Source organism: Notechis scutatus, chromosome Z (genome assembly GCF_049901735.1).
Source record: "Notechis scutatus isolate UNSWTSFEM ecotype Mainland chromosome Z, rNotScu1.2, whole genome shotgun sequence".
Classification (NCBI taxonomy): domain Eukaryota; kingdom Metazoa; phylum Chordata; class Lepidosauria; order Squamata; family Elapidae; genus Notechis; species Notechis scutatus.
The window spans coordinates 46181672-46206731 of NC_142025.1; the positions used below are offsets into that span (position 1 = coordinate 46181672).

The window sequence follows — 25060 nt, forward strand, 5'->3', positions numbered from 1 at the left end:
CCCCTCCATGCGCCACGTGCTTTTGCGCATGCATGAGTGTCTCCTCCGCACCTCCGCACCAGATACCCGACAATCAGCTGGCGGGCAGGTGGCGCGCACACATGTGCAGTAGACCTTTTCTGGGCGAGGGCTCACGTGCCGGCAGTAATGGCTCTGCGTGCCACTTCCGACACGCGTGCCATACGTTCACCACTACGGATCTAGGGTATCCACAAATACAAGTTGGCAACTTGTATAGTATCAATAATTCCTAACAAAGTGCCAGCATGTAGATCAGTGGTCCCCAACCTTTTCAGTTCCACAGAATGGCAGCGGCAGGGGAGAGGAGATGTTTTCGTGCATGCAACCTAATACTGCACATATGCAAATAAAGCTTTACATGCTCAACGCTGACTGTGCAGCCCAGTTCCCACCAGGCTCTGGACTGGTACTGGGGACCTCTGATGTGGATTATCTGTTAATAAAACTAGAAATCATAATGAGTATTTCCACTTCTTTGTTAAACTATTTTGCCAAAGTTTTACGTATTATAATAAGGAGAGGGCCTTTTTAACTGAAATTAACTTTATAAAGCTTTACAACTTAATAATCTCCATATCAAGATATCCAGAGAACTAGAGATGAGAAAGTTATTTAAATATAATTTTAGCTCATCAAATATTTCTCTAGAAATACAGCTTTTGCATTTGCAGAGACCTTTGTTTTGAAGCTGAAGTGCATCTGGCAGGAGACTTGCTCCCACATTCAGAGTACATGCTTTTAGGTGATATTTCCTTCTTTTCCTGCTTAGTTTCTGAATGTGCACATAATACACAATTCCTGGAAAACAACTAACAGTGGTACCTCAGTAGTTGATTGATTCAAAATTTATCAAATTTGATACTGGACACATTTTGATGCAACAATGTTGTCCCAGTACTCGTCGAGTACTTGTTTAGTACTCAATGAGCTACAATAGAAAGAGGGGAATTGCTATGGAGAATGGATAGGAAATCAGTAATGTTGAGAAAGTAACTCCAAAATGAGGGGGATGGCCACAGAAGCTGGACAGGAAGTTGGGCACGCTGGGAAGATCAGTAACATAGGAAAAGGGACAGAAAGTTATTACTGGTCAAAATAAAGGTTCTCATGATTAATCACATGGTTTGCATGGGATTCTTTTTTTCTTTCTAGTATTCATCATACCTCTTAGAACCAATTAACGATGACTGCTGAGATACCACTATATGACACTACATGGATGATCATCTAAAGAATTACAGATTAACTTAAATAATTAGTTCTTCTCAATCTTTGTGAAAATCTAGTTACTATGCATTAGGAAAATCCTATCAAGAAGGAAGCTAAGATAGGACTGTTCAAAATAGTGGAATCCAATCTTCTCATCAAATCAAATCAATAGGGTCAGGCACAAATGTGCAACTACAATCAGCTAACTATTCCGAAACTCTCATAAGTAGCTCTTCTTCTAGGAAAGCGATAATCTTAATGAGGTGATAGCTAACCTTTTCAGCATTGAGTGCCCAAAGCACGCGTGCATATCCCCAAAATGCAATGCGCGTGCATCCCCGTGCATGCACCTGCATCACCTGTGTATGCACACCCCCACTCTGTGCATATGCCCTGCCCCTGGGCAGGTGCTCCCGCATGCACGGAAGACCCAAAGACCAGCTAGCTGGCGGAAGGCGCACGCGCATCAGAGCTGAGCTGGGGCAATGGTTCACATACCCACAGAGAGGGCTCTTGCGTGCCACCTCTGGCACATGTGCCATAGGTTTGCCACCATTAATGGAATGATCTTTATGACCCTGACATAGATAATTTGGTAATATGGCATAATGTGATTGGATAAATTTCCATTTGCCAACTGTCAGAAAAAGACAAGGAACTCCACTTTGGATTTTGAGACCAGATAATGAATTGTTGTAATTTTTCAAAAGAAGTAATCCTATTTATATAGAAAATAATGGCACTATAAGCATTCAGGCAGCAGAAAGAAATATTCTAAGTATGGATGAGTGGAAATATTAGAAGTAAGGTAGTTAGAGTGAAAAGCAATGATCAGAACATGGTAATATCTGCATCAAGAACCATTATAACTCTATGTAAAGCATGCTAGGTTAATGTAAAAACTACAGTTCACTAGCATAGCAGGCAAAAATAAGAACATGGAATGAACATTCAAACTCCCTGGAAGTATATATTACTGGGGTTTTAACAGACCTGGACATTAAATGATCAAATGCATAAATTCCATTGACTTGCTAATTTAGCCATTATAGGTCAAAATTTAAAACTTAAAACTATCAAACAAATACTAATAAAAGTAGTATCACCCCCCTTCATGCAGAGTAAGTACAGCAAGACAGAACAATTACTCAGGCTCCCAGATGCATATCCTAATGCAAAAGATAACCAATTTCTGAGTAGCTTTCTACAAGTTAATGAGAAGAATATTAACTATGCATCCAATAGAACAGAATTTTTAAATAGATGTGGTGGCACTGTGGTTAGAATGCAATATATTGCAGGCTAACTCTGACGAATGCCTACAGTTCAATCCTGACCGATTTGAAATTATTTCGCCCTTCCATCCTTCAGAGGTCGATAAAATGAGGACCCGATTGTTGGGGGCAATATCCCTAAACTGCTTAGAAAGGGCTGTAAAGCACTATGAAGTAGTATATAAATCTGAGTGCTGTTGCAAATTATACACTTCAACATATCTAACATAATTAAGGCAGAAAGAACTGCATTGATTTCCCTTCTTATGTTTTCATTCCCCTGCACTCAGGATTCAGGAATCTCACATTCCAGTTAGGCTCTCCCTTTCACGTTCCCAAAACCTGTCACTCCATCACATTCTGCTGGAAACAAATATGGACCTGTGTTCTTTTTCACATTGGCGGAACCTTAATAAGGAAAGTTTTTCATACCTTTGGCCCTGTATTGATTTTTTTGAATGGCATAAAAATATGAATAGAGTTAACATGATAATATGTCCTTTATATGAATAAGCAAGGATGTATGAAGTCCTGAAACGTAATGGAGCTCATATCCTTTGTAGGAATGGTGAATTTTCTTTCCCGTATACCAGCAAAAGAACACTTGAAAATAACAGTGGTGATAAAGCAAGAACCAAATAGTAATTGTAACAGTTATTAATTAGATCCTTGGGAAGTGGATAGTAAAGAATATTGCACACTCGACTGTCAGTGCTTGCTACCCAATGTAACTCTCTATTCTAGCACTTGAAGTAAAGATATTTGTTTGCTGCCCACCTCCCTGCAAGGCAACTCTGGGCAGCTTACAACTTCTAAATAAAACTAGATAGGTAGGTAAGTATTTGGGTAAATAGATGAAAAACCCACATTTATCTCCTGCACCTGGTACAGATTTTAGTAACATCTGAAAGATAAAAGGGCCATATTTGTGAAGATTCCATCTCATGGTAAATTAATGAGAGGTCTGTGGTAAACAGAGAAGTGCCCAACTGGAGTACTTCATCTCTGATAAAAGGGAACGGTTCTTAATCAATTGGCAAAAGGTATGCCACATACACAATCAAATCTACTTATAACAGTCTTCATGGAATAAAAAGTTTAATCCCTTTGGCTGAGAAAAGTCTTTATTTTTTACTTATTTGTTAAATTTATTTAGTAAAATGAGGAAACTACAGTTGAACATGCAGAATTGATCTGGATTGAACTGGTGTAAATCAGTACCAACTCTCAAATCATTCTTAATATCAGAACCCCAAACTGCAGTTGTAGAAGTGCAACCGACTGTTATTTGACATGAAAAAGAGAACAATGAGTAAAACCTTTCGTGAATTCAAGGGTGACAGGTTGATATCACAAGCCAAGAAGAAACTCAGAATGTACGGTCATGTGAAAAAGAAAGTACACCCTCCTTGAGTTGTATGGTTTTATATGCCAGGGCATAGTAAAAATCATCTGGTCCTTAGCAATTCCTAGAAGTACGTAAGTACAACCAAAGATGAATAATAACACATAACATATTACACTATGTTATCATTTATTTTACAAAAAATAAACGTGTGAAAAAACTAAGTACACCCTTACTGCTTCCATAGGTATGAAGAGGCTAAGTAGCAACCAAGGTGCTGCTAATACTTGCCCTTGACCAATTGATCATAACAAAATAACAAAGTTGCAAGAGACCTTAGAAGTCTTCTAGTCCAGCCTGCTGCTCAGGCCCTGTATCACTTCAGACAAATGATTATTCAATCTCTTCTTAAAAACTCCATTGTTGGAGCACTAACAGCTTCTGGAGGCAAGTCATTCCATTAATTAATTGCTCTGTCAGGAAATTTCTCCTTATTTTCAGTTTGCTTCTCTTCTTGATTTGTTTCCATCCATTGCTTCTTGTCTTGATTCATGTCCTTTGGAGAATAGGTTGACACTCTCTTCTTTGTGACAGCCCCATCACAAGTACGACTACCTCTATAAAAGCTTACATTTTAGGAATTTGCTGGTCTCCATCATTGAAGACCTTGGAGTTCTAGTAGCCAAAAAAGCTAATGTAATCCTTGGTTGTATAAACAGAGGCACAGAATCAAAATCACATAAGTATTAGTACCACTTTATCAAACCTTAGTTGGACCACACCTGGAATAATGCATTCAGATTTGGTTACCACATTACAAAAAAGATGGTGAGACTTTAGAAAAAGTGCAGAGAAGAGCAACTAAGATGATTAAAGGCCTGGAGACTAAAACATATGAAGAACAGTTGCAGGATTTCCATTTGGCTAGCTTAGAGAAAAGAAGAACCAAGAGTGACATGATAACAGTATTCCAGTATTTGAGAGGCTGCCACAAAAAGGAGGGGTCAATTTGTTTTACAAAGCACCAGAGGGCAGAACAAGAAACAATGGATGGAAACTAATAAAGGGTGAAGCAACCTGGAATTAAGGAGAAATTTCCTAACAGTGAGGACAATTAACTAGTGGAACAGCTCGTCTTCAGAAGTAGTGGGTGCTTCATCACTGGTGGTTTTAAAGAAGAGATTGGATGGTCACTTGTTTGAAATACTACAGGACAGGGGTGTCAAACTCATGTCACGGCAGCATCACGTGACATATCAGGACTTTTTTCCCCTTCGCTAAACTGGGTGTGGATGTGGCCAGCACATGACAAATCTGGCTCATGGGCCGGGAGTTTGACAACCCTGCTATAGGGTCTCCTGCTTGAGCAGGGGGCTGTCCTAGGAGACCTCCAAGATCCTTTCCAGCTCTATTCTGATTCTGAAAGTGTGTGTTAACACAATTCCAAAGAGAAAAAACATCAGCAATGATTTTAGAAAAACGATTATTGATGCCCATCAATCTAGAAGGGCTATAAGGCCATTTCCAAACAATTTAAAGTCCATCAGTCTACAGTGAGGAAGATTATTCACATTAGAATAATGGAAAACATTCAAGACAGTTGCCAATCTTCCTAGGAATTAATATCCAAGCAAATTAAGCCCAAGCCTAGACCATAAAATTCTCAGAGAAACTGCAAAAAATCAAAGAGTTACATCTCAGACTCTATAGAACTCAATTAGCATCTTAAATTTCATGACATTATATTTAGAAAAAAGACTGAATAAGATTTATTTGGAAGATTGCCAGGAGAATGTCTCTTCTCTCTAAAAGAGACATGGCAGCTTAGCTTAGGTATGCAAAGTTGCATCTGAACAAATCAATAAACTTCTGGAACTTATCCTTTGAACGAATGAGATCAAATTAGAGATATTTGGTCATAATGCACAGTGCCATGTTTGGCGAAAACCCAACAAAGCATATCAGCAGACACATCTCATACCATCAAGCACATTGGTGAAGGGATAATGATTTGCTTGTTTTGCAGCCATGGAACCTGGGCACCTTGCAGTCATTGAGTTGACCATAAACACCTCAGTATATCGAAGTATTATAGAGTCAAATGTGAGGCCTTATGTCTGATAGCTAAAGCTTGGCTGACTTTGGATTTTGTAACAGGACAATAATCCCTAGCACACCAGCAAATCTACAACAGAATAACTGAAAAAGAAAAGAATCAAGATGTTTTCAATGGGCCAATCAAAGTCCAGATTTCAACCTGATTGAAATACTGTGATGGGAACTCGAGACAGTTCTGCATGAACAAATACCCACAAATCTCAATGGAGCAATGTTGTAAAGAACAGTGGCCCAAAATTCCTCCACAATGATGTGAGAGACTGATAAAGTCATACGGAAAATGATTACTTCAAATTATTGCTGCTAAAAGATGGTTGATTGAATCGTAAGATTTAATTTCACACATGACTTCTCCACTTTGACTTTCTTTTTGTAAAATAAATGATGACATAGTATAATATATCATGTGTTGTTGTTCATTTGAGATTGTATTTATCTACTTTTAAGAACTGCTAAGGACCAGGTGCTTTTTATTATATCCTGATACATAAAACCACAGAACTCAAAAAGAATGTAGTGCCTTTTTCACATGACTGTATCTATCAAAGTGACACTAGAAAAAAAAGTATACTAGATGATATCAAAATATTAGTACTGGAACAAGTCTGCAAGCAAAGTAAGGGACAAGTCAGTATTATAAACATTCATTAATTTAATTAATAATTAAATCAAACCACTGGCACTAATAAAAAGAGTAGCATTTTCTTCACTAGAAGGTTCATCTAGGAAAGTGTGATGTGAACTACTGCTGTAACCAGAATTGCAGGTATAACAGACAGAATCATATCCAATAATGCCTACACATTGGACAGTTCTGTAACTTACATGGACTCTAATTATGGTCTGTTATCAATGTGATTCTTATAAACTAAAACTGAGGAATTATTGATGAATAATAATGAGATGCTCATTGTGGATGATAACATTCTGGCTCTCCTATACTGAGTTTCTAGACATTCTAATCAATGTTTTATTTTTCTTTAAAAGCAAAATGAAATTCCATTTCTGTCCAGTTGAATAGCTTTTTATAAAGTCCTCCTATGACATCAAGTTAAAAGAAGCAACCTGAAAAATGATCTTTTAAAGCAAGGGTCGCCAACCTTTTGGACCTCAGGGACCACCAAACTCATAATTTTAGATCCCAGGGACCACTAACCAGTTCTGTAGGTGTGGCCTAATTTGTGGGTGTGGCTTGGTGGTCATGTGACTGGCTGGGCATGGCTTGTATGTAAATATTATAAATATTTATATAAATATTGAATTTTTGATAAAAAAGAGCAACTTTACCCAAAATCAGGCAAAGCAGGCAGGCAGATTGAGTTGCTCACAGAATCACAAATTCATTCAGAAATCTATCTATCTGCCATTGGCTAGCTCAGTCTGTCAAATAAATTTGGCTTGTAAGCAAACTCATAAAATTTGCCAGCAAGCAAACTCACAAAATTAACTCACAACACACCATGTATGTAAATATTGATTTTTTTTATAAAAAAAAGCAATTTTTACCCAAAATCAGGCAAAGCAGACTGAGTTGCTCACAGAATCATTCAGTGATCTATCTATCTGCCATCGGCTAGCTCAGTCTCTCAAATTGCTTGCTGTGAGTCTGCACTGAATTTGCTTGCAAGCAAACCTTCAGTCCTAAGGGAAGCAGAGCCGAAGATCTAAAGACTAGCTAGAAAGCAAAAAATCCAACCATTTTCTGCTTCCTAGCTAATCTAAATCTCCCGGCACAGCAGAACAGATAATGGTTGGAAAAAGGAAAAAATCACAATTTTAGCAGGCAAGTTTGTCGGGTAAGGAGTGAGTGGGTGGGAGCATTCCTGTGGGCCATGTGGGCGGCACAGCCTTGTGTTTCTGTGCAGCCTGGATTAATTGCTTTGGGAGATTTCTCTGCGGCCCACCAAAATTTTCTCGTGGCCCACCAGTTGGCAACCACTGTTTTTAAGCACTTTTTTTCATAGAAAAGGCCATTATGTCAGAAATGAAGCACATGTGAACTTTCACAATTTTCTTTTCAAAATAAGCCAAATAATCTATACATCATTAGAAGTATGTCTTAAAATCGTCTATATTTTATTATTTCAACTAAAGGAAGTTACACTGCATTTAAATTCATACTACACAGCCAGTCATTAGAGAAGTATTTTCTTGATGCACCATGGTTAAAGCTATTCCAAGTAGCAATGTTGATAGCTAATTATGGAAATGACTGTTTCCTTTTCACATTTCTTTCTATTGTTGCTATCTAGCAAAATGACTGCCTACTTTCACTTCCATAAATATGATGAAAAGAAAGCATTAACCTAAGATATCATTAGAGTTTGGAGACCCAGAGGACTGTTGGTATTCCTATCATAATATCAATGTGAATAATCTTATAAAAAATCCAGAATAGAAATGCTGGAGCTGGGTTTAGAATAAGATTTGTGATTATTTAATATTGTTCCATATCAAAGAAAAAGAGCATTGTCTTACCTGAATGCTTCTTCTCATCACTACGATTGGAGAATCCATAGCATGGTTGACACATGCCATTCTGCCTGGAGACCGAGTCCATAATTTTAGCAACACCGCTTGTCAACTGTCACTTTCCCCATTCACAACAAAGGCGCGGCATCTGAAGGACTTGTTGCTAGCGCTGGCTCCTCCGGTGCTACTGTGCTGGATGAAGACCTAACTGCCTCTTAGGGAGGGAATGGATTCTCCATTGTCGTGATGAGAAGAAGAGTTCAGGTAAGACAACGCTCTTTCTCCAGCACGATGATTGGAGAATCCAGAGCTGGGACATACCAAAGCCTGGTTTCCCTATGGGCGGGGATTGTGGTCCTGAGTTCCCCTAGCTAAATGCACTCGCTGAACTCCCCTCCTTCCAAAGGCAGCCTCAGAAGAGGCAAAGGAGTCCAACTTACAGTGGCGCACAAAGGGTGAGGACCATGTTGCTACCCTAAAGATTTCCTTGATCGAAGCATGTGATGCCCATGCAGCGCTTTGAGTCGAGTGAGTAGTCAATCATCTGGGGGCCAGAATCGACTCTGTCTCGTAGGCCTTTGCAATACACACCCCTATCCAATGGCCTATGGTCAATGGAGTGACCTTTGAACCCAGAAAGGAAGGTTGAAATGAGACAAACAGTGATTCAGATTTTTGGTGAGGCAAAGTCTGTTTTATGTACCTGCGTAAGGCCCTCTTTACGTCCAGAGTGTGCCATCTCTGTTCCAGCGGATGGGACAGAGCTGGACAGAAATTGGGCAACACTATCTCCTGGGCCTGGTGGAACCAGGAGTTGATCTTGGGGATGAAGGAGGAATCCAGAGGTAGAACCACCCTGTCTGCGTGGAAGGTGCAGAGTTCCTCTCTTACAGAGAGAGCAGCTAGTTCTGAAATTCGCCTGGCTGATGTGATGGCGACTAAAAAGGCGACTTTAAAGGACAAAAACCGCAGACTCGTAGACCTGAGAGGTTTGAAGGGTGGTAAGGTAAGGGCATGTAAAACCTTAGCTAAGTACCAGGTTGGATACCTGTGAACAACAGGTGGCTTTAAATTAGCCGCCCCCCTCAAAAAGGAGCACACGCTATGGAGTCTAAGTCCCCATAAGTCAATACTGAAGACAAGGCTGCTACTTGTCTTTGGATAGTATTAGGGGCTAACCCTTTATCCAGACTCTCTTGCAAGAAGTGCAGGATCTGAGGGTGGAGATTGCTGTGGGATCCAGACCTGACTTAACACCAACTACAGAATGCCTTCCAAGTAAAATTGTAAATTATGTTGGTGGAAGGCCTCCTGGAAGCCTGTATCATTTGAATCACCCTTCTTGAGAAGTTGTCCCTCGTCAGGAGCTGCCTCTCAAGTGCCAGGAGGTCAGTTGGAGCCACTGAGGCTCCAGATAGACCAAGACCCCCTGGCTGAGAGAGATCTGTCTTGAGGGATTCTCCAAGGCTGGGACACAGAGTCTGATGAGGTCTGCAAACCATGGCCATCTGGGCCAATGGGGCAGTCACCACTCTGAGTGATCCACCATGCTCCAGCTGAGAAAGTCTGCCTGCACGTGTGCCAACCCCGAGATGTATTCCACCTTGATGGAACTCAGGTGAGTCTCTGCCCAGAGAAATAGTTGGTCCACCTCGTGCATGAGAGACCTCGAATGGGTGCCCCCCTGGCGGTTGATATGCGCTTTTGCGGCCACATTGTCTGTCAAAATCAATAGGTGTTGTCCCTCTACCGTGGCTTCAAAGTGACAAAGGGCAAGGTGGATAGCTCGGAGCTCCAGCCTGTTGATGTTGTTCTTCAGATCTGCCTGAGACCATTGTCCTTGAGCCAATTGTTGTTGGAGATGGGCCCCCGATCTGAAAAGGCTGGCACCTGCGGTCAAGGTCAGATGGCTGGGCTCCTTGAATAGTGTTTCCCTGGCTATCGCTGAGGATACTCACCACCACCCGCGATGAGGGACTCTGAGGGACCTGAGAGTCTCTAATGGAACCCTGACTTTGACTCTGGAATTGCTGCTCCCTTTCCTCTGGAATGGTAGGAGGAACCATTGCAGAGTCCTTAGGCAATCTGGCCCATAGAACAATGGCTATGCAAGATACCATCTTTCCCAGGAGTTGAGAGAGAACTAACAATGGAACCAAGCATTCCGTCCTGATTTGAGTGACCAAGGACTTGATACTGTCCTGTCACTCCTAGGAAAGGTAGACCTCACACAGCCTGGTGTCTATCACTGCTTCTAAACGGAGCAGTCGAGTGGTCAGAACCAGGTGACTTTTCTGAAAATATATGGAGAATCCATGTTCCTGAAGAATATGGATTGTAGTCTCTAGATCCTGCTGGGCAAACTGGGATGAGAACGATTGGATGAGAATATCATCCAGGTAGCACTGGAGACAGCACCGGGATGGATCTGAGGTGTGCCACCAGTGCCACCAGGATCTTTGTGAATGACCTGGGAGCTAAGGCTAAACCGTAGAGCTCTGTACTGGAAGTGAAGATCCGAGTAACAGAACCTGAGATATCGTCAATGCCAGGGATGGATGGGGATGTGGAGATAAAGCCACAATGACAGGAGGTTGCTCTCTGATGCTGTCCAAGATTTACTGCAGAGAGTGCATTTTGAACCTCTTGTACATCAAATGGACATTTAACCTTTTGAGGTCCAGAATTGGCCTCCATCCCCCGAGGCCTTTTGAACAAGGACAATTGAGTAGAATCCATGCCCCCGTTGATCTTCCGGAATTGGCTCGATGGCCTGGATCTATACACCAAGTCATCCAAAGAAATAGTCGAAGTATAATAAATAGAAAAAAATGATAGAGATGAAGGACAGGAAATCAAATCTAATTAAATCAAAGCAATATTTGATAAATAGATTGGTTGAGATGAATGTTTCTGCCATGGTCAAGAGGAAGAAAATTATGCTTTTTGCTTTTGTGAATGTCCTTTTTTTAAAAAAAGAATGAGTTACTTTTTTAATATGAGAATGGAAGCATGTCTCCCACCAAAATTTATTTCTGCTCAAGAGTTTTCCAAATGGAACTCTATGCCGAAACAGATGCTATATACATTGTGCACAAACAATATGAAGAAAACATTTTGATAGAGGTTTTTAGAGACATTGAACTGAAAATAATTCACTGAAATAAATCTTAATCTTACTCCATTTTTTTCTCTGTTCTCCTTGATGTTTATTGTATACGGTTCCAATCAGTTGCATTTTTAGTTATCAGTACCATAGCAACAGCACAAATTATTGATATTTCTAATTTTAAAATCACAACTCTAATTTTGAAATTCAATGCCCTTAATATATATTGAAACTATACTCAACATCTGGTTGAATAAATAAGGGAGAGTATATAAGACCCTGTTGTTAATACCTCATGCAAGGCGGTGATAATGCAGGTTTATAATGTATGGTACTACATATGTGTTTAAAGAAACATGCATCATGTAAAGGAATTGGGTCATCTTAATTTTTGAATTACAGACTATTATATTAATGTAGGAAAATACAGATCAATTGCAATTTGTAAGATTCAGGTTTTATCATGTGTAGTCATATACTTGTGACTTATGTGTGTTGGATTGTGTACATATAAGCTAAGTTCCTTTGCAAATGGGACTGTCATCCAGATGCTGAATGTATTATTACTTACGGTCTCAAAATAACTGCATAGAGCCAGACTAATACTTGGTAGGGTAACAATGAAGGTCATGGAAAAGATATACAGATTCCATTACATGTCTACATCTAGCAATTGTTTGCTAGCAATGGTTTTCCCTTGATACTCTATGGAAGCATATGTTGGATTCTGATGAAGCAGGATAGAAAGAGCACTGAAGCTTTTGAATATTGATGTTAGAGCCTGGGAATACTATGGAGATAAAAAAAAAAGGGAGCATAAAAACTAATCAATCTTCCCACTCAAGGCATAAATGACCAAATTATTAAATTTTGGACACAATATATGAAAACTAGTCCCTTGATAAATCTATAATGAGAAAGATAGAAGGAAAGAGCAGAAGAGGCGACTGCTACTAAGGTAGATGGGCTATTTACAATGGCAACTGATTCACCACTGGAAGATCTGAAGGGCCATGTTGGGAGAAGATCATTTAGTTGCATCATCTGATTCTAGCAGAAAGTCTATGTTGCTACTAATAGATATCAACTTGATGGAATATAATCAATATTTATGCACACAGTTTAAAGAGTTAATGACAATCAAATTGGATAAGGAGAGTAACTAAATGAAATGTATTAAATGTTTGATCCAAATATAAACTGAAACAAATACCTTTTGTCAGCAATGCACACGAGAACAAAATCCAAGCTAAAGATTATCAAGAGGGATGACAGTGGCATAAAGTGAAATTTCAGAAAGAAAAATTAACTATGGACCTAGAAATAAAGGATGCTGTATGAGGAAAAAAGATGCAATATGTATAAATATTAGAAATTTTGGAAGGTTCAAAACCAGGAATAAGAAATACCAAATTATTTAAACTTTCAATTTCCTATTGTGGTAAACAGAACCTGTGTATACATCAGAAATACACGAGTTCTATGTATAACGCTTATAAAGTTTCATTCTAAGACCCCAAGTCTATTCAAATTCCATATTAAAATAGAAGGCTATTAGTTATAGATCTTTAGAATACTTTTACATTGCATTCTAAGGATCATGCACTTTACAATTTCTCATCTTTTTTAGTGGATTTTTGAATTTTCACAGCAAAGGTAGAATAAAACAATAAATATTAAACTTGTAAGAATCCATCATGACAATTTAAATATTATTTGAAAAAAGTACAAATTAAGAGAGGTTGAAAGTACAGTGGTACCTCGGTACTCATCGTTAATTAGTTCTGGGAGGCATGATGAGTACCAAAAATGTAGCACACCAAACAAACTTTTCCCACAAGGAATAATGTAATGAGTAACAAGGTAGCCAACACCAATAAATTTGTGTATTGAGTACCAAACAAATGATGAGTACCAGGACAAAATTTTCACATCAATAGTGTTGAGTGTCAAGTTTGATGAGTTTCAAAGCAGTTGAATACCAAGGTATCACTGTAAAAGCAAATGTAGCTATATCCTTCATATTAAAATGAAGGACACAATTGAAAAAAAATGAATTAGACCTATGACTGATACCAATTTATAAAATCTGTAACAATAGAGAATGTTATGTGAAAATTGTTTTGAACTCTCATAAAATCAATATTCATTAACTAATGGAATCTATCATAAATATTTACACCCAACAATGCTACAATTTGAAATTCAAAGAAAAAAAACAGTAATATTACCTCCACAATCAAGACAATAACAATAATTCTAAGGCAAACTAAGAAAAGCAAAATAAAATACTTTAAGCAAAAAATTTAAATTCCCTGGATACTTGTAAATTCATATTAGACAGGTTTATAAAAAAAAATCAGTCAATCACAAAATGTTATCTCTTCAAGGTTTAATGCTACATAGAATCTGACAAAAGATATACACAAGTTAATCTGAGAAACAAAAACCACAGTTTGGTCAGATTTTTGAGGAAACCCCCCAATTCAGATTTACAGAATAAATATCTCCAAAATAAAATATCATAATTTAAAAGTAAATTGAAACTTACAGGCTGGGAGAGACAAAATTTTAATGAATTATAGAAAATAAATGTAAGACAGCTATTATTGCAAATGAATTTCAAAAGGATTTTTATTAAAATATGATATCTTCAATTACTAGATACAAACATCAAGGATCATAGACTAGATTAACTTTTTTATATAAAACAAATATTATGCTACATTTACACAATAGCAAAAAAATATCTGGGTGACATTTGTCCAAATATATTTTGGCTAAAATTATGGATATTCTTCAGGATATTCCCAAAATGAAAACCCACCTCTTTATTGTATAAAATTGGAGAATGAAACTCCAATCTTTAAACATTATGATGCACTGAATTTTATATGACTGTTAAAAAAAACACATTAAACAGTTCAAAAGATTAAATTTTAATCACTACTTGCATAAATGCAACCAGCCCAAAAGTAAAATTATGTATTTATGAAATGGAGGAATTGCAGTGTTGAATTCAACAAGTTCTTACCAGTTTACTGAAATGGTATTTACAATAACCACAGTATTGGACATTGTCTGCACCGTTACCTTCTTCTTCACAAAGAAGTCCTGCAAACTGTGCACTGAAAAAAACAAAATGAAAACAAAGAAAAACAGGAAGGGTCAGCTGCTGAAGATTGCAAGCATGGCTGCTTAACAAAATTCTGCAATTTGGTTGTTAACTGACCTTTTAATTTGGAGCAATTAAGCTGTAAAACTAATCAATAAAGTATCTATATGATATGTAAAAGGAAGCAGCATTTGAAGATAAATGGGGGGGGGAGGAAAGTTCCTTGAGATATTGCAACAGTAAAATACATCTATTATATGTAACTTGTCTAAATAACGCTGGGTGACTTGTGGCAACATAAACAGTCTGGCTTTCCACAACGGAAGCATTGATACATCCTAATGTTATTTATATGGAAAAAATTGTAAGATATAAAGATATTCTGAATGTAAAGGGGGAATTAAGAATTAAGCAGGAACTTAGTAGTCAAGGGATGGACATTGCACGGTGGCCACAAATGCAGATACAATCTCAATATGAGAAAGATGCTAAAATGTATGGTTTTAACAAAGAATTAACAGAATTGGACCAGATATTAACTGGAACGGATGAAAAACTGATTAAAAAATATATTGTTACTTATTAGGTATTAAACTTGAAAGTGAGCAAGTAAAGCAGACAATAATTGTTTGGGCTAAAAAATTTGGATATTCAACAGAATTAGACAAATGGCAGAAATTGTGGAACAGAAATGTTAAATTGACTATATCAACTGCAAATAAAGAACATTTTTATAAATGTTCTATAGATGGCATTTTGCACCAGCAAGACTAGCAAAAATGTAAGGATAGATCTGCTAAATGTTTGAAGTACAATCAAATACCTGGTTCATATTACCTATGTGGTGGACATGTCCAAAAGCCAAAAAATGGACAAAAATAAATAGTTGGTTGGAAAAAATGATAAAACAGCATATAGATATGAAACCAGAAATATTTTTATTGGGGATTCTGCTGGGAAAATATGACGAAGGGATTATATACTTGATTTTACACGTGTTAACTGCAGCTAGAATTGTATATGCTCAACAATGGAAGTATGATGAGATCCCAACAGATGAGAGAGTGTAATTAAGAAAATATTGGAATGTGCAGAAATGGATAGACTGACGCTTACTATTAAAGACAAAGAAGAAACTGAATACTTTTTGACATGGGACTTATTTTATCAATGGCTAGACAATAAAAACAGAAGTTAGAAATGTGGGGACATAAAAAGGATAAACGTTAAAACAGAAATTTGTTGTTAAAGTAGACGTTAAATATTATTGTTATTATAGTATTAATGTTTTGTGACAAATGCTATTGTAAACATTTTGATTACGATTGCCTAAAAACAATTGTACCCAGACAACACAGTTTGATTGAAATGGAATTTTTATGTTATACAAATAAAGTAAATAAAACATGGGGAAAAAAATAAACATATAAATTTATCTAGGTAACAAAGATAGCACAGGAAAAAAAAGGACTGTCCTTTCTGTTTACTTACCATGTAACATGGAAAGCTTGACGACATCCATGTTTATTACAGGTCATGCAAGCACCTGAAGCTGCTTTGCTCTCTCTGCCTTGCTCTTCACATATATAACATGTCTATTGGGAAAAAATAATACTGTAATTAGTATGCAATTTGCTTTAAGCAGGCTAAAACTTGACAACAAAACTAAAGAGTAAACACTGAACAGTTCTTCTGATTTCAAATATGTTACTTTACATTGAATGCAACCTCCATCTCATTATTCTGTAAGTGTTCCCAGTTGTGTATCACATAGGAATCTCCACACAATAAACTGTTTCTACTACTGACCCCACCTAGCACCGGCAAATACATCCATTTACTTGATCGTATGGTAGATTTCCACACTTAAATATATAGTCCAAGAATCCCAGACATCTGTAGTTATGAAAATCTTTGAAAGATTAATGCTGGCCCACTTGAAAATCATATGGATCCACTATTAGACCCCTTGCAGTTTTCCTACTGTGCAAATAGATTGGCAGATAATGCTGTCAATATGGCACTGCACTATACCTTGCAACATTTTGAATCCCCAGAGACCTATCCAAGAGTCCCTTTTGTAGGCTTCATCTCACCTTTCAATACCATCATTCCAGAAATTCTTCATCCAAACTGATGCAGCTAGCTGTGCTTGCCCTTACTTGTAGGTGGATTACAAGCTTTCTGACACATATAAAGCAGAAAGTGAAGCTAAGGAAAATCACACTGAATATCTGAACAATAAGCACAGGCACCCCTCAGGGCTGTGTGCTCTATCCCTTACTCTTTTCTCTCTATACTGATGACTGCATCTCTAAGGATCCCTCTGTTAAAGTACCGAAGTTTATAGACGATACAACAATCATTGGTCTCATTTAAGACAGTGATGGGTCTGAATATAGACAGGAGGTTGAACAACTGGCCTGTGGTGCAGCCTGAACAATCTGGAGCTGAACATGCTTAAAACTGTAGAAATGAGGGTGAATTTTAGGAGCCCTCCTATTCTATCATCTCTTACTATATTAGACAATACAACATCAACAGTAGAGTGCTTCAGGTTTTGGGATTCTATAATTTCCTAGGATTTAAAATGGACACCTAATATTAAAACCATCATTAAAAAGGCACAACAAAGAATAGAAGAGAATAACAGAGTTGGAAGGGACCTTGGAGGTCTTCGAGTCCAACCCCCTGCTTAGGCAGGAAACCCTACACCACTTCAGACAAATGGTTATCCAATCTCTTCTTAAAAACTTCCAGTGTTGGGCCATTTACAACTTCTGGAGGCAAGGAGTTCCACTGATTACCTGTTCTAACTGTCAGGAAATGTCGCCTTAGTTCAAAGTTGCTTCTCTCCTTGATTAGTTTCCACTCATTACTTCTTATCCTACTCTCAGGTGCTTTGGAGAATAGCTTGACTCCCTCTTCTCTGTGGTAGACCTTGAGATATCATAACACTGCTATCATGTCACCCCTAGACTGTGATGATCCAGGGTGGGATACAAAATAAACACAGTCACAAAAACAGGTGAAGCCCCTTTTATTCCTTCACTTTGCTTCAAAGCTCCAAATATCCTTGACTGGAAACAAAACCTCCCCCACAAGCAGTTATGAAAAGGAGAAAATGCTGTTTAAACTAAAAATGCCTATAAATTATAAAGAGTACAAACAACACAAACCAAACTGAAGCAATTAAGGGAACCAGGCAAGATAAGGGCTTGAAGACATCCACAGATATCGGAACACACACTGGGACACCAAACTCAGAGAGGAACGACAGACTAGAAATATTTCCACGCTTTGTTTCCAGCACTGGCCCATACAAATGTCTGTCTTTTTAACCAGTACTCACAGTTGCAGCCCATGAAGAGGATCAAGGCCCTTTCCTCCCCCGTAAACCATGCCATTCATGTCTCTCTCTTATCCTCTCCTCCCTTTGTGCCCTAGGATGGAGAGGGAATGGGCCTAGGTCTTCCTCTGACTGCCCAGCTGGCCTCTGCCCTTCCCCAGCCTCCTCCACAACCTCTGGAGCCACACTCCCACTCCCTGTCGGCTGTTCCTCCTCTCCCTCGGAGTCAGTCTCCAACAGGGGCATGACATAGTTCTTCTTTTCATAAGACAAGACATATCCAGTTCCAGCAATTATTCTTTGTCTTTTAGCCTCCTGTCTCCTAATCCCCTTTGTTGCTCTTCTCTGCACTCTTTCTAGAGTCTCAATATCTTTTTTACATCGTGGCGACCAAAACTGTCCTTGTGTGGCCTTACCAAGGAATTATAAAGTGGTATTAACCCTTAAGTAATCTTGATTCTATCCCTCTATTTATGCAGCCTAGAACTGTATTAGCTTTTTTGGCAGTTGCAGCACACTGCTGGCTCATATTTAAGTAATTGTCCACTAGGACTCCAAGATCCCTCTCACAGTTACTACTAATGAGCAAGGTGCCACATGTACACCTGTGCATTTTGTTTTTCTTGCCTAAATGTAGAACCTTCACTTTTTTCACCATTGAATTTCATTTTGTTAGATAATGCCCAATGTTCAAGAATCTCATGATTCTTCTGTATCTTAAGCCTATCTTCTGGGGTGTTGGCTATTCCTGCTAGCCTGGTGTCATCTGCAAATTTGATGAATGTTCTTCTTGCATCAACTCAGAAAATTCAGACTGCCCCAGGACCTGCTGATACATTTCTGCAGAGGATTTATTGAGTTTGTCATTTGTATGTCTATAACTGTAAGGAGAGGAACAGACTTAAACAAATAGTTAGGATGCAGAAAAAGTAATTGCAACCAGCTGGCCTTCCATTGAAGGCCTGTATATTACGTGCGTCAGGAGGGATGAAAATGTATCTACAGACCTCTTATATCCTGGATATAAACTGTTTCAATTCCTCTCCTTGGGACACTGCTACAGGAAACTGCATGCCAAAACAACTACAGAGACATTTTTTTCTTCATGCCATCACTCTGCTGAACTCATTCCCAGTGTATTGTCTTATATATGAGTATATTTACCCATGTAATATAGCTGTATACCTTCTCATCTTTTCTATTACTTTCTCTTTTTGTCATATTATTACTCTGTTGTTTTTCCATCTACACTGAGAGCATAGCATAGCAGAGCAGAGCAGAGCATTAGAATGGGTCCTCGGCCCACAAGTCATGGCTCACTATTGAACCATGGCCTATTGAAGCCATGGGAGAAATGGGCAAGTGCACGTGTGTGAAAGTCCACTTGTGCAAGCGGCAGGCAGAAGAATCTTGCATTTGTGGGTAAGATTCGTGTGAGTGGAGGGCGCTTGTGCTCATGCATGAAGTTTCATTCGTGTAAATGGAGCTTCATGCACAAGTACACTCTACTCATATGAGTGGAGCTTTGCGTGTGAGTGTAAATTTCTGTTGCTCACACAAGTAGAGCTTTGCACACGAGCACAAGCACCCTCCACTTGCACATGAAGCAGTATTCTCACAAGTGGATCCGGCACAGGAAGCCAGGAAAGCTGGTAACCTCCAAGGAGCTATAACCTCATGTATGCTCATAGCAGAAGATGCCACAAGGGCCGCACAAATGCCTCCAGACAGCAGTCTGGACTCAGGGGACTGAGGCTACGAGCGCTTTCCATCGGGTCCGACCCTCGGCAGCAAGATAGAAACAGGGCTTGGGGGACGGGAAAGATAGTCTCTAGGTGACTTACTTGGTGCCTCAGCTCTTTCCATCTCCGGGAGAAAGCACCGAAGATGCGGGATGGGGAAAGGAGGAAAAGAGGTGCGAGAAAGCCCAGGAAAGCAAGCGGAAGGGGGAGACACCACATTTGCTCAAGGACGGTTGCTTTGCACCGCTACGGAAACACAAGTCATGTCTCGGCACTTAATTCAGTGGCCAGTCTCCCCCCACCCTCCTCAAGGCGCGCTCTCTCTCTCTCTCTCTCTCTCACACACACACACACCTGGTCTGACTGGAATAAAATGATCCGGCGAGCTCCAGAGCAGCAGGCGGCACAAGAAGGCAGAAAGCAGGCGGTGCAGCCATGCCTTTCTTCCTTTCCCCCGGGAAAAGGAGGACATGGGCGTGAAGGCCAGAGCATGCTGCAGCCGCACCTTTCTTCCTTTCACCCCCAGGAGAAGGAGGATACAGGCGATGGAGGCCGGAGCATGCTGCTGCCGTGCCTTTCTTCCTTTTCCCCTGGGAGGAAGACGCAAGTGGTGGCGGTCCTGGGGGGATGAAAGAAAGAAAGCGAATGTCCGCAGCGGTGATATTCCGGGAGGGCAGGATGGGCGGAAATACCGGGCTGCTGCACATGGGCACTTCCGCCGCCCCTCTCAGCCCCTCTCAGCGCAGTAGAGATGCCCCCCAAGGGCCGGCTGCCCACCCACTGGCCAGACCAGGCCAGACTGGAAGTGGCACATCCCCTGGGAGAAGGAAGAAAACAAGCGGCGCTGCTACTCCGGCCTCCATCGTCCTTCTCCCGGGGAAAGGAAGAAAGGTGCAGACACAGCAAATTGCTCACATGTGCAGCCCGGGACATCCGCCTTCCCAGTCCCACCAGGTGAGCCCAGGGATTGGGGGACAACAGCTAGCTAGGCCGCAACCAGCGCTCCCACCTGGGATGGGGCTGTGCCAGCAATGAAGCTAGCCAAGCGAACCCGGGAACGGTGGGGGGGCCTTGGGAAGCTCGGGGGACAGTGGGGGAGGGGGAGGAAAGCTCCTGGGACTAGTGTGACTCACAGGCTTACCTGTGAGTAGGAAGATCAAAGCTGCTCAGTTGGGGCACTGGGCCAGGCACCATGTGGGAAGGCAGGTTAAGCCATGAGGACCCGGCCAGGTACCATGTGGGAAAGCAGGTTATGCCATGAGGACCAAGTGTGGAGTGAGGAGTGACTGGGCAGAGCAAGCAAGAATCGAGTGGGTGGGGCAAGTGAGCGACCGGTGACTGAGTAATCAGTTCGTGGGCATGGCCAGCCAGAAGTCGCTACTGGTTCGGCGACCCACACCAAATTATCGCTGCCAGTTCTCCCGATCCGGTGTGAACCGGCTGAATACCACCACTGGTCTAAACCTCATCAAATAACAAGGGAGAATATTTGTAGCTTGTCAGATAAGTTGGATGAATTTTCTCTTTGGAAGAAAAAAAGTTTTATTAGGTATATAGGTATGTGCTTTCTTTATTTATTTGGTCTGCTTCTTAGTGCAGTTCAAGGTATTGTTCTGACCTTTAAAGCTCTTAATGGCAGAGGTCCTGATGAAAGGGCCTACTTCTCTTCGGTCAAAGGACTCTGACTATCAGGAACCAGAAAAGTCTTCTCAGCTGCAGTGTCTGCCTTTTGGAACAGATCTAAGTTAAGTTCTGCCCCCGTCCTTCTGCAATAGCTAAAATCTTAGCTTTACTGGGTGGCCTGGGGACCAAATGGTGAAGTTCCATGCTGGAGGTGGCTGCTGGATTGATGGCAAATTCCACTCCCTCCACTTTGCGATCTGGTCTCCATCCATCCATCTTCTTGGTTATCATATTGATGTATGGTTGTTGTGTTCCTTTTCATTTATTTTATTGTTCTATTATTTAATTTCTGTTCTGTTTACACTCCTTTCATTTTCTTCCTTTTTCTTATTGCAAGTCACGTAGAGTAGCTCCACAGGAAGAAGTGTGGCAAATAAATTAAAGAAATATATAAATTTGTAACATGTAAATAATTTAAGAATGAAAATTTCAAAGAAATTTCTAAAAAAATTTTTTTTTAATGGTAACACGCTATTTGAAAGTGCTCAAATATTGGAACTCTCAATAATATACATCTCATTTAATTGTTTCATTACATGAACAATAAATGTTGATTGCAGCAGGCAGCATAACTTTTTTCTTAAAAATATGCTATATTTCTATTGTAACTTATAATTAGATATTCGTCAAATGCATTATGTCTTCTTATAGTAACTGACTAATCTATACCTATTTTTATATTATGAAATGTAAATAAACACTTGTGCCTACTTTTCTGATATTAAAAAATCTAATTTATAAGGAAGTTTTTCAAATATCATAAGATGAATTCGTTGCAGGCCTACCTTATGAATTTGAAAGTAATTATTGAGAAGTACTATAGCAAAAGATCAAGATCAGTGGTGGAATTCAAATTTTTTTACTACCGGTTCTGTGGACGTGGCTTGGTGGGCGTAGCAGGGGAAGGATACTATAAAATCTCCAGTCAGAGTGGTATTTGTTGGTTCTCTGAACTACTCAAAATTTCCACTACCGTTCTCCAGAACTGGTCAGAACCTGCTGAATACCACCTCTGATCAAGATGTAATTATGTTCCTTGAGCATATACAAATATTCCCTAAATTACATAGATCAACATATTGTAAACTCAATGTAATGCAAATGTAGCTACGATGCATTAAAGTTTCCACTGTACACACAATGCACTATAATACAGTAGACAGATGAATACCAATGTAGGCAAAAATTGGATTATACAAGGCTTTCTGAAATAAAATGACAACATAATCAGAGAGATCCTATAGGATTATGCTAGTGGTTTAAAACTGGACAACAATTCATAAGAATATAATAATTTTTCAATTAGACTAAGAAAGCATATAATATAGAATATCATTTATCACAAAAGCCCATCAGACTTCTATGAAGTGATCCATAACTAAGGCATGAGGCAATAGCCATCTCTTATTATAGGTAGTCTTCGACTTACAGGCACAATTGAATCCAAAATTTTCTGTTGCTAACCAAGACAGTTATGTTTTGTCAGATTTTGCAACCTTTGTTGCCACAGTTATTAAGTGAATCATTTCAGTTGCTAAGCATCACTTCAGTTGCTAAGCAGTAACACAACTATAAAGTGAATCTGGCTTCCCTACTGACTTTGACTGTCAGCAGATCACAAAATGTGATCACAAGATTTGGGACACAACAACCATCATAAATATGCGTCAGTTGCTAAGCATCCAGATTTTGATCATGTGACCATGGGAATGTTGCAATGGTTGTTTCAGTGAAAGTCATGTCACATTTTTCAATGCTGTTGTTACTTCGAACAATCACTAAATAAATGGCTGCTAGTCAAGGGCTACCTGTATTATTGCCATCTCTTAGTGTTACCTTTAAAACTCAAGCACTCAAGTTGGAATGGAGGTAATAAGGACTTGTTCCTTGAATTCAAGAGACGCCCACTTTGCAAAGTGGCTTCCCCCCCCTTTCCATCTCAGTAATATAAATACTTCAACAAAGTGAAGGGGAGAGGTTAATTTTTTTGTAGGATACAGAAACAAATGATACATACATACAATATATGTGATGCATCAAAAGCAACAATAAAAGACACTGATTAGATGTGAGAAAATTTAGACACCCTTTAAAATTGCTACATTTTCCCTTTCCCCATTTAGGATTGTTTCTTTAATACCTACAGCACTCAGGGACTCCAGAATAAGTTCCCTGTCATTTGATTTATAAATAGTCTTATGAATAGGCTAGTATTCGCATATATAAATTAAAAAAAAGAATGGCTTTGGCTAAAAATAAAATATTGTTTCTCAAAACAAAATGAGAGGTCATGCTAAAATGCTAATATCATTTTTATGAAAAGGCTAATAGTGAAGCCTTAAATTCCAGGTAACATTAATAATAATTTGAGACATTACCATAAACTATTATGAATAGTTGCCTCATCTGCAAATTTAGCAATAGAGGGAGTCCTTTTCTCTCTAGGAATTGGTTGCAAGCACCCATGCTATGAAGACTCTGTTCCAAAATCCTATTTGGATTTTGGGACAAATCTTTTTCAATCAGTCCTCAAAGACAATTCAAGGAGTTTGGCATAGAGTGTTTGCAGCAAAAGGTCCTACAGGTGTCAAACTCAAAGAGTTGGAGGGGAGGCACGTGATGCGGACCACTGGCTGCGCCTGCTCCATTCCATGTGGTTGGGACAGGGAAAGTGGCTACCCAGTGCATCTAGCAGGCCGGACCACATGCCTCTTCCCTGTGCCTCTGCCTGCGACTACTGCCACCGCCGCGGGCCAAGACAAGCTGCCTGCTCCATCCCGTCTGTTTTGGCTTGCAGTTGGAGAGCAAGTGCACGAGGGGAACACATCCATGCAGGGCCAGGGAGTTGACCAGCAGTGCTGGTCAACTCCCCTGGCCCGTGCATGGATGTGTTCCCCTCATGCACCTGATGCACCTTGGCATCGCTATGGGCTGTAGCCACCACCAAGGCTGCCAGCAGTTCGCAAAGGTCTATTAGGCTGCTGCCATTGCCACCTGGAGCACCAAGCCTGCCCAGCTCAAAGGAGGCAAAGCGGCCAGCTAGAAAGCCCAAGTAGAGGTGGTAGAGCATGCCCAGGCCCAGCAGGCAAAAGGCAACTACCACAACCAAGGAAAGCCAGATCCCCATCAGTGCCATGGCCGCCCAGGCAGGACTGCGTCCATCCCCTCTGCTGGGCCTGGGTGGCCATGGCACCAATGGGGATTTGGCTTTCCCCACTCACGGCCTTTCTACCTGGCCGCTTCACCACCTTCAGGCTGGGCGGGTCTGCCGAACAATGGCAGTGGGTTTGCCAGGTGGTGGCGGCAGTGGATCTGCCAGGCAGCAGCAGCCTGCAACAGGTCCAAGATGCATTCGGTGAATGAGGAGAACATGCTCCATGCACAGGCCAAGAGCAAGACCCGTGAGGGGGCTGAAGAGAAGATGACCAGCGGTGGCCTGCTCTCCAGCTGCAAGCCAAAACAGATAGTGGGACGAGTAAGCATGTCCAGCGGTCTGCATTACATGCCTCCCCCACTGCCTGCTGCTGGTGCCACTGTCATGCATGCTGCTGTGACAGTGAGCCCAGTGGAATGGACTCTACAACCGCAGAATTCTCCAGCTGAGGGCTGGAAAATATTGGGTC

The 25060-nt window shown here is 40.2% G+C and overlaps 1 protein-coding gene across 6 annotated transcripts in view; it reads right to left on the reverse strand.

The window, feature by feature from the left end:
- Positions 1–25060, reverse strand: part of MLLT10 (MLLT10 histone lysine methyltransferase DOT1L cofactor) — a 144305-nt gene that overhangs the window by 73295 nt on the left and 45950 nt on the right. For all 6 annotated transcript variants that reach the window (XM_026675715.2, XM_087948319.1, XM_026675714.2 and 3 more), the window contains 2 exons: positions 16155–16258; positions 14583–14676 (listed from right to left, as the gene is read on the reverse strand). In XM_026675715.2, coding sequence (XP_026531500.1) covers positions 14583–14676; positions 16155–16258 — 198 coding nt within the window. The remainder of the gene's footprint in view (positions 1–14582; positions 14677–16154; positions 16259–25060) is intronic.